Raw genomic sequence first — 10,898 nt, forward strand, 5'->3', positions numbered from 1 at the left:
TCATAATCAATTGAGTCTGATTTTGCTTTTCAAAATGAAAACCCAATATGTGTTGAAACAGCAATTTTCATTTTTAAAACATTCTGAAATAATTGAAAGAGTATATCACATATGGACAAATTCGACGGGCCATTAATTTGAAAGGTGAAATCAGACCAACATGAAATTTACATGGTTTTACTGTCGGGTTGGATACTGTTGATCTAAAGTGGAATTATCCTGTGGAAACAGCATCTTTCAATTTAAGAGCATTTTGAAATCGTTAAACGAGTAGGTCGTCTACGGGCAATTTGAAAATACTTTTATTTTGGAAGGCAAAATCAGAGTGACTTGATATTGATATGGTAACATCGTGAGGTTGTATACTGTTGATCTAAGGTGGAATTACCCTGTGGAAACAGGAAATTTCCATTTTAGAGCATTTTGAAATCACTGAAAGTTAGGTCAATTATGGACAATTTAAAAAGTCTTTTATTTTGGAAGGCATAATCAGAATGACTTGATATTGATATGGTATCACTGTGGGGCTGTATACTGTTGATCTAAGGTGGAATTACCCTGTGGAAACAGGAATTTTCCATTTTAGAGCATTTTGAAATTGTTCCAGGATCAAGTCAGATATGGGCAGTTTGAAAATGCTTTTATTTTTGAAAGCAAAATCAGAATGACTTGATATTGATATGGTAACATCGTGAGGTTGTATACTGTTGAACTAAAGTGAAATTATCCTGTGGAAACAGCAAAATTCTGTTTAAGAACATTTTGAAATCGTCAAAAAAGTAGGCCATATATGCTCAATTTGAAAGGGCATTTATTTTGGAAGGCATAATCAGAATGACTTGATATTGATATGGTATCACTGTGGGGCTGTATACTGTTGATCTAAGGTGGAATTACCCTGTGGAAACAGGAAATTTCCATTTTAGAGCATTTTGAAATCACTGAAAGTTAGGTCAATTGTGGACAATTTGAAAAGGCTTTTACTTTGGAAGGCAAAATCAGAATGACTTGATATTGATATGGTATCACTGTGGGGCTGTATACTGTTGATCTAAAGTGGAATTACCCTGTGGAAACAGGAAATTTCCATTTTAGAGCATTTTGAAATCACTGAAAGTTAGGTCAATTATGGACAATTTAAAAAGGCTTTTATTTTGGAAGGCATAATCAGAATGACTTGATATTGATATGGTATCACTGTGGGGCTGTATACTGTTGATCTAAGGTGGAATTACCCTGTGGAAACAGAAATGTTCCATTTTAGAGCATTTTGAAATCACTGAAAGTTAGGTCAATTATGGACAATTTGAAAAGGCTTTTATTTTTGAGAGCAAAATCAGAATGACTTGATATTGATATGGTATCACTGTGGGGCTGTATACTGTTGATCTAAAGTGGAATTACCCTGTGGAAACAGGAATGTGCCATTTTAGAGCATTTTGAAATTGTTCCAGGAGCAACTCAGATATGGGCAGTTTGAAAATGCTTTTATTTTTTAAAGCAATATCAGAATGTTTTGATATTGATATGGTAACATCGTGAGGTTGTATACTGTTGATCTGGAGTGGAATTACCCTGTGGAAACAGGAAATTTCCATTTTAAAACATTTTGAAATCACTGAAAGTTAGGTCAATTATGGACAATTTAAAAAGGCTTTTATTTTGGAAGGCATAATCAGAATGACTTGATATTGATATGGTATCACTGTGGGGCTGTATACTGTTGAGCTAAGGTGGAATTACCCTGTGGAAACAAGAATTTTTCATTTTAGAGCATTTTGAATCGTTAGAAGATTAAGTCAATTATGGACAATTTCAAAGGGCCATTACTATGAAAGGCAAAATCAGACTGACTTGATATTGATATGGTATCACTGTAAAAAGACTGTGGTTGGAAAGTGTTGATATAAAGTTCAAATAGTATTTGGAAATACGACTTTTGCTTTTAAGAGCATTATTAAGTCATTGAAAGAGTAGTTCAAAAATGAAGATTCACAGGGCTTTTACTTTGAAATCCAAAATAAGATGGCCTTGATAGTGACAGGGCACAATTAGGGTACAAGGCTGTGTCATATAGATCTAACATTAGAGTTTGTAAAAAAAAAGCCTAAATTATATGTTATTATGTTCTTAACATATCTGTTAATTCACTCGAAGTTGGCTTTTATTTTGAAATCCGGTTTCCACATCCATTCCCGTAATACTTTGAATACACAGGGAACGTAAAACAAACTGGAGGCTGGCTTGACTGCAAGTCTCGAATTGGAGGCTGGCTTGACACAAGTGGGATTCTTGGTCTCAAATCTTCAGTTTAATAGATAGATAGATAGATAGATAGATAGATAGATAGATAGATAGATAGATAGATAGATAGATAGATAGATAGATAGATAGATAGATAGATAGATAGATAGATAGATAGATAGATAGATAGATATTAGAAAGTTATTTACAACATAAGGCATGATTTTCAAACGTACAAACACTGCCACATAGGTAATGACGTTACTGATTTAGTGGTTGATAAAATCACGAGTTTATTTCAAGGGCATGAACAGCATCCTCATGAATTATTATCCGTCAAATGTGCTCAATATAATGAGTTTCTCCATCACAGAGAGAAAAGGAGGAGGAAAGAGACCCTCCTGAGATTTGGGCAGTAAGTGACAGAGAGAGGAAGAGACAGAAGACAGGTGGAGAGGGAGAGCTATCAAAAGAGGGCAATAAAAAGAAGCAGGGTGTCCAGTGAAATATTAGACAGAGTATTTCAGATTTGCTGGAGATATAATAGAGATCAAATCTGTGGATGAATTGCAGATCTCATTCATAGCCAATTTCTTCAAGTTTGGTCTTGAGAGGATCTTGGATTTTTATTTTTTATTTTTTTGCAAACACATCCACACCTGAACAAAAATGCAACACATGTGGCTCTCTCTTCTATCTGGCCTCTGCCTTAACCTGGTTTTCCTTTGCAGTGCCGAGGAAGGTCTAGAGTTCCCCAATTTTGACGGGAAAGACAGGGTGATGGACATCAATGAGCGCAACTACAAAAAGGCTCTGAAGAGATATGACCTGCTGTGCCTGTTCTACCACGAACCTCTGCCGGCCAACAAGGGTCTTCAGAAGAGGTTCCAGATGACAGAGCTGGTGCTGGAGGTGAGAAACTGGTTGAGGTTAGGTATGTGTCACAGACTGCAGGGCAAGTGGCTCGGTGATGATATTCATTGTGTGTTATAAAATGGAGTTAACTGTGAAAGGAAAGTGAGAAATGTGGAAGTATAATGATGTAATCTACTTTTTTATAGAGTTTTTTTTTTTTTTCACATTTTGATAAGCATTAAACAGAAAGGCTAACTCATGTGGTTCAGGCGTTAATGCTCCATAAAGAATTCTTTCTGATGATGAATTATAACATAAAGTGCCTTCTCTGCTTGAAAAATTAGATTTAGGAGAAGCAGTTATTAGGATTGCTGATTCGTTTTGTGTTTATTGACCAGTTGATCAACAGTTGCTTTGTGGTAAAAAATCACATTTCCAGAAGCCTTAGCAGTACTTAGCATTCTAACATACTAAACATATTGCCTATGAGGATGATGGTATTCGTATTTAGGCCAAAGACCAATATAGAGCCTCACACATTAGCTCTGTAGCTTTAGACCACATTGGATAGGCAAAAAAATATATCCCAAGGTGAATGTTAATCCCTGTTAACCCTATTCCTGACTCTAAGGGGGTCACTAGCGATCTGCTGGATGTTACTATCATGAAGCTTCATAAACAATGAACTGGTTTTGAAAACTCTTTGCAAAATTCATTGCTCCTGAGTTTTTCAGGTTTGCAAATACCTGGAAGCTATGGGAAATGTATCACCACTGATCAAAGAAGACATGAGGAAATGAGAGATGGATCTGTTGTGGCATACCGGATGCTGAGCTATAGCTCAAATCCCTGCAGATTACATTCTGCCATGCAAAGTAATCACTTATACTTTCCGTTCTAGGAGAAATCAGACAGCGACTGCCCCATGTTTCCTCTGTCTTCTTGAAGTATAGACTCTCTCCTTAGACTGGATCTATGTTTTACCTGTGCACACTCTTAACTGGCAAGCAGTCCTTTTAATCCCATTTTGTGCTCTCCGCTGTGGTTTACATATATCCAGGGATTGTTTCTAGGTCATTTTGTTAATTATAGCTTGTTCCCAATTCTCTTTACTACCTTCCTTTGAACTAGAAATCAGAAGATTTGCTCTCACACTCCTTTCCTTCTCATCTTGGAGGCATTTTTTATTTGTTAGTATTCACCTTTGGCAACATTTTCAGTTTCACATTTCTGTCATGTTTCGTGCACTCTTGGAAAGCAGAAATACACAAAGTAAACCCCCCTCCTCAGTGGTTTTCTAAATCTGTTATCCTTCCTCAACAACTGCAAGCTGAAAGGCAAGCAGTCCTGACTCACAGCTTCCTCCTAACAAGAAAACTCCACAGGGGGCTCTCAGTACACAGACATCTTGGTAATGAAAAGATGTATTGACGAAGACGGCTGCAGCTGTGGATGTCGGCTCAAGTACACAGCATAGAAGTCAGAGCTAAATCAAAGCAATGAGGGTGTTCACACCAGTGTTTCTTATCTCAAGGTTTACTTACCAGGTGGTTTTAGTCCACACATGTCCACACTGTACAGTTTTATTTAAAAGTCAAATAAAAAGTCACCAACTATTATTTAATTTACCAGCTATGCTCTTGAGTCTTGCTCCCAGTTGCCAACACTGGTGTTTTACTGCACCTATTTCAGTGTCGAAGCCCCTAAACTGGCCAAAAGCCTCCCACCAAGAGCCGAGAGGAAGTACTCTCTGGCTACAACAATATCCTGAAGGTCACTATGAAACTTGACCCAGATTTGTTCTTAATATTGACCTAAACCATAATCTTTTCCTAACCTAAATAACAAGGTTTAAATCTCAATCTGCTGCTGTTAGTATGGCTGAGGGTGTCACATGTGTTTGTTTGTATATGCATAACTCCTTACCAATCACGATGGTGACCTCTGTGATTTTAGAAAAGAGACAACATTTAGAACACGATGAAGAGATTTCAGAACATGAGGTATTTTGCCATTACTGGATAGGACAGTGCAGAAAGTAGACAGGAAGCTGGAGAGAAAGTGAGGGGGATGACATACAGGAAACCGTCTGGGACAGACGAGTAGGCCGGGGTTTGACGAGCTGCTCAACCAGGTGAGCTATAACAGCACTCTCAAGTCAGAATGTGGCAGGTGAGTTTGAAGATGAGGATGAGACAATCAGCTTCAAAACAATGGTCCATCCTGTATGACTGCCAACTTGTTGCAACAAGGCCCAACACAAAGAGTGAACATTAAATCTCATTTTTAACGTTTCATCCTAGATGCCATTCAGAAAATCATCCTGATTAGGTGATGTTCCTGATCTAGGTTTTTTTTTAAGTGTGTTTTATAGAGTATTTTAATAGAGTCACAATACTGAATGAGTTGTTGTTCTTGAACACAGCTTACAGCTCAAGTCCTGGAGAACAAAGACATCGGTTTTGGAATGGTGGACTCCCAGAAGGATGTCAAAGTGGCCAAGAAACTGGGTATGTACTGCATCTGTGTTGCTCTTGGCTTATCCACTCCTATGGGTTTCTTATACCATTTTACTAGTAATGTATTGTTTTGAAAGTGTTGGATCTGTTGTCTAAATAGGACTGGAGGAGGTGGGCAGCTTGTACGTGTTCAAGGACGACCGTGTGATTGAGTTTGACGGGGAGCTCTCAGCAGACACTCTGGTGGAGTTCCTGTTGGATGTGAGTAGTAAAATCTGATGCTTTTCAGACGGCAGTTACATTACCCACAAAAACAATCAGTCTTAGCCTCGTTAATTAGTTGAATCCCTAACATATCACAACTGCAACATCAATAAGCTCTTCAACAACACACACATTTTAGTAACCGTCATCCGTACCTCATATAAAAAAATGCACTGTAAACTAAGTTATCAGAAAAGTTAAGGCAGCGACACAACTGCTACAGGTCCCTTTTGATTAGAGTTAAATCTCATATACTTTTGATGATCTAACTGATTTTTCATTCACATTTCCCACAGGCTAAGATAAATTACCATAATATTAAAAGTAATGAGTTAATATAAAACTCCCTTTTACTCAACATTGTTGGAGTTCTTTTTGTAAACATAAGAAGGTTCTGCCTTACTTTTGTTGTGCAAAAGTTTAGTGGAGACAGATTAAAGTTTGCAGAACTCACTAAGAAGCCTGTGCCATCTACTCAGGCTAAGCAATAGCTTAACAAGCCCCTTCACTCATGGCATCACAGCTTCTATCTATCTAATATGGATCAAATATCTATTACGCACAATTAGGTCGACGCACTAATAATTTTGCCAAATAATAGCATCTTAGTCAAATCTATAAGCTCTGGAATCCTAGAGCTTTTTCTTCTAATATCATAGCATCCACTCAGTAAGCTGTATTATTAAAAGACAAGTGCGAGCTAGAGCTGACTAATAGATTTCCTTTGGTTTTTGCTTTTACTGCTCTTCCTGCAGGTTTTTTTTTACTCTCTTTATTACTGCATGTGCAATATTCTCTACATTAATTCAGTCCTATTGACTATCAGCACATGCACACATTCACATTTAAACAATGCAACTGACGACAGAGAAATGTTACCTTTAAGAGGTGATTACTACCTCAAAATAGTGCAATTTGTTAAAAAACAAGAACTCCAATTTAAAAATATGAAAACTATTTTTAATTAATTTGAGCATTTCGGTTTACACGGCATATTGCACAAGATATGTATTTTAAAAGAACAGTGAATAGGGCCTTAATTGGGCCCCTGCTTCCTGATACATTTACTTCATTTTTATCTAAACTACACACTTTAAAGTTTTTAGGACTGCATCATGCACAAGTTCAGCATTATTGCTTTGCATTGATTATTGACTGACATGTATATACCTTCCAAGGTAGGTTTAGCGCAACAGTTACTTTTAGGTAACAGTACCCTGTATTTCAACTCTGTTAGGTGGATTATATTACCATGGCATGAGCCAAGCTAGCTGTTTGCTATCTTCAGTGCTAATGCTAAGCTAATCAAAGCGGCATGTAATTATGAGTCCACATTAAACAAAAGTGCATGAGACTGGAACTGATCCAACTATACCAAACTGATTAAGTTACCTAAGTAATGACTAACATGTTTTCCTTCTGTGTTATACTGCTCCTTAGGTGTTGGAGGACCCAGTAGAGATGATCAATAATGCCATGGAGGTGCGAGCCTTTGAGAGGATGGAGGAAGACATCCGCCTCATTGGTTATTTCAAAGGAGAAGATTCATGTTAGTTTAGCATCAAACTCATATGTCAATATAATAATAACAACAATAATAATAATGGATTGTATTTATATAGCACTTTTCGAGACCCTGGAAGCGCTTTACAATTCTACTATTCATTCACTCTCTCTTTCAGTGTACCATAAAGTTGTTTTATTGTGCTTCAGACATGTTAATGGACTATAGAGGTTGATGGAGATATATTTCGTATAGCCTTACTGGCTGCTAAATGAAAACCTGATTCTAGACTTTGCTAGTCTCACTCAGTCTCATGACAGCCTTTAAATAGCTTCTGGCTCCTCGTCTAATAGGTCAAACTGCAATTATAGTTCTTCTCACAAAAAAAGGAGAAAAAGTGAGGCAGGGAAGATACTATCTGGCCAATACGACGGTGGCACAAATTTTCATTATGAAGCCTATTTCTGTCCAGATATAGGTCGGTCCCTGGCGGTGACCTTGTTGGGAAGAGAACTAGGATCGTGTTACAAGTTTATAAAACTGTATTAAGGGAAAGTTGGTTACTGGGATGAAGATACCAGAATCTGATGAGAAATTGAATGAAGAAGCCTTTCACTTCTTGCCTTTCTCATCACACCATCACTATAGAATGTCACTGCTGAACTTCAGCTTTTGTTCTTGTCAATCTCTCTCAAATTTATTTCCAGCTCTCATTTTTGTTTTTGTTTTTTAGATTTCAAGGCTTTCCAGGAAGCCTCAGAGCGGTTTCAGCCTTACATCAAGTTTTTTGCTACATTTGATAAATCTGTAAGTCTTAACAGAAAATATACTACACTGTACTTTGTTTTACAGTAACATGCACCATAATTACTTAAAACACACTAACCATAATAAATTAGAATATTGACTTAATTAAATGCAACTTAATTTCTGTGTGTAAATAACAAGTAGCTTGTTAGCTTACTTTTGCAAAAAGCTAGCATGGCTATATTCAAATGCATCAAAGTCTAGCTGCTAGCAGCTCTGAAATTCACTATTTAGCGCGCTACATAGCATGTCACCTGTTGTTTAAAGTATGTAAATTAATGTTAGTGTTTGTTTTTTGTTAAATCTGATCTCTTAGGCTAGCTGTTTCCAATCTTTATCTTCACATCGCTCCTCAAATATACGTTTCCGAAAAAGACTGGAGATAGCTAATTTAGTTGAAACTCTTGATTAATGAGCTTCACTTCAAACATTAAAAAAAAACATGAAAACCACCCCTAAAACATTGAAGTGACATCTTGGCATTTAACTTTTTTTTTAAGGTAGCCAAACATCTTTCCCTAAAGATGAATGAAGTTAATTTCTATGAGCCATTCATGGAGGAGCCGGCCATCGTGCCTGGAAGACCTCTATCCGAGATAGACATTGTTGAATATGTAACCCAGCACAGAAGGTTAATGTTATTTATTTTTTTCAAGTTTTATTAAAAAAACTTAAAATTTCAAGCATTTCTTTGTGTGAGATTTAATACAAATGTGCTTCTTACAGAGCTACTTTGAGGAAGCTCCGGGCTGAGAATATGTTTGAGACATGGGTGATTGTTTGGTCTTATTAGAGCAGATGAAAGCAGAAATTACATAGTATACAAGCACTTTCTTTAAATGTATTGAAGCCAACGTTGAATTCAAGCTACTAATTACTCTAAATCTTTAAATTCTTCCCATCTGTAGGAAGATGATATGGATGGAATACATATTGTTGCCTTTGCTGAGGAAGAAGATCCAGGTGTGCAGCTGTAATTCAGAGCTTTTTATTGTTTAACATTACACTTATTTTTCTTGATTAGAAACTGGAGTTGAGTTCAGATAACTTTGTTGTCTCTTCCTTAGATGGCTATGAGTTCCTAGAAATCCTGAAAGATGTGGCCAGAGACAATACCAACAACCCAGAGCTGAGTATTGTCTGGATCGACCCTGATGACTTCCCTCTGGTTCAGTCTTCTTGTTTAACCAAATAGTTTTTAAAATGATCCCTTATAAACAATTTCTACACAGGAAAATTCTACCATTGTTTAAATGCAGAAAATGTCTGAAGTTAGCTTGGTTTATCTTGTCCTGACAGTTGACCACTTATTGGGAAAAAACCTTTAAGTTGGACCTGTTTAGACCTCAGATTGGTGTGGTCAATGTGACAGATGTAAGTAAAATATCAAACTCTAAGAAAACACCAAAATAAAGACTTTAAAGACATTAAATGTTGTGGTTCTCTGTTTTCCAGGCAGATAGTGTCTGGCTGGACATGTCCAATGATGAGGACCTGCCCACTGCAGAGGAGCTGGAGGACTGGATAGAGGATGTCCTGTCAGGGAGGGTGAACACGGAGGACGACGATGAGTCCGCTGATGAGCCTGAAAACCCTGACAGCTACATCACGGAAGACAGCGATGAAATTCATGACCTAGATGAAGGAGATAATGACGATAACTACAACTGACCCTCAAAGCTTTATATCCGTGCAGATCAGACCTGAACTAGCTTGGAACATCAGAATATGAGATTGTAGACGAATTCAGATGTCTCTCTTTTTTCCTAATGACTTTAAAAATGCTAAATTAAACAAATTCTAAAACATAGATGGTGTAGATGTTAGATGTTTTTGACTATGGTTGTAAAACCAAAGTAACAAATTAAGAGATGCTAAGACATCCCATGAAGCTGACAGGAATTATTCAGTACATTTTTGTGTGTTTCTGACTCATGACACGTAGTGATTTGACCCGCATTTTTAAAATACAACAACAACAAAAAATTATTTTTAGCAACTTTAAGGTTTACGTGACCAAGATAGCAATGGCAACTTCTGAGTGTATGCATGTCTGTGAAAATAAATGTCAACCATTAAAGCTCAAACTGTTTCTTGTGACTCAATGTGTTAATATTATTTTATAAATATAAGATTTGCCTCAAACATGCAAACACATGCATATCCTTCAAAGTTGTGTCCTCTACCAGAGGCCTGGGAGCTTGAGGGTCCTGGTTTGGTCCAGCTGGTTAGCCATCATTAGTTTGTCTGTACAGTATCTGGAAGTCTCACAGGACGCAGTCATTCTTAACCACCCTAGGGGGCGTCTCCCATTTTTACAGATGTTTCTGTATACTATGCTAACCACTTGGTTGCCTGTTAGCATCTTCCACCCTTCTGTATCCTGTCTGAGCTGGATCTTCACACAGTGTGCACCTGGGTCTTGGTGTAGTAAACCCCAGCCTCTATCGATCTTGTGCTTAGAACTTGTTCCTGTGCTGACATGATTATTGCCTCTGTGCTGTTTTTCAGTCCCACTTTGTCCAGACATTGGTACACTTTTTGATATCAGCCATTTCTTCTCTCTGCTGGTGGTTTATGTCCTGCAAGGGCCCATCCTTCCATGATGCTTCTTCTCCTTGCTTCTCTTCTTTTTTGGCTTTCTGTTGCCTGATGTATTCACTAAGCCCATGACCAGCTGTGACCATCTTCCTGATGTACTCATGGATCTTTGTGTGGTTCTGACACTTCTTCCTTCTGCTTTGCCTACAGTCTTAGAATGTTGG

General features: G+C 37.5%; 1 protein-coding gene across 1 annotated transcript; it reads left to right on the forward strand.

The window, feature by feature from the left end:
* Positions 1–2,675: 2,675 nt before the first annotated feature.
* On the forward strand, positions 2,676–10,220 carry LOC113016617 (calsequestrin-2-like). The gene is made up of 11 exons (XM_026159557.1): positions 2,676–3,156; positions 5,525–5,609; positions 5,719–5,819; positions 7,263–7,371; positions 8,060–8,133; positions 8,634–8,764; positions 8,860–8,905; positions 9,042–9,096; positions 9,201–9,301; positions 9,433–9,507; positions 9,589–10,220. The coding sequence occupies exons 1-11, from the start codon at positions 2,914–2,916 to the stop codon at positions 9,802–9,804; spliced, it is 1,236 nt and encodes a 411-aa protein (XP_026015342.1). The 5' UTR covers positions 2,676–2,913; the 3' UTR covers positions 9,805–10,220.
* Positions 10,221–10,898: the final 678 nt, after the last annotated feature.

The sequence above is a fragment of the Astatotilapia calliptera genome, chromosome 23 (genome assembly GCF_900246225.1).
Source record: "Astatotilapia calliptera chromosome 23, fAstCal1.2, whole genome shotgun sequence".
Lineage (NCBI taxonomy): Eukaryota > Metazoa > Chordata > Actinopteri > Cichliformes > Cichlidae > Astatotilapia > Astatotilapia calliptera.

Coding starts and splice junctions, on each gene's coding strand:
- LOC113016617 (XM_026159557.1), top strand. CDS start 2,914: ATGCAACACATGTGGCTCTCTCTTCTATCTGGCCTCTGCCTTAACCTG. Junction 8,134..8,633: donor TTGCTACATTTGATAAATCT/GTAAGTCTTAAC, acceptor TTTTTTTTTAAG/GTAGCCAAACATCTTTCCCT. Junction 9,302..9,432: donor ACCCTGATGACTTCCCTCTG/GTTCAGTCTTCT, acceptor TTGTCCTGACAG/TTGACCACTTATTGGGAAAA.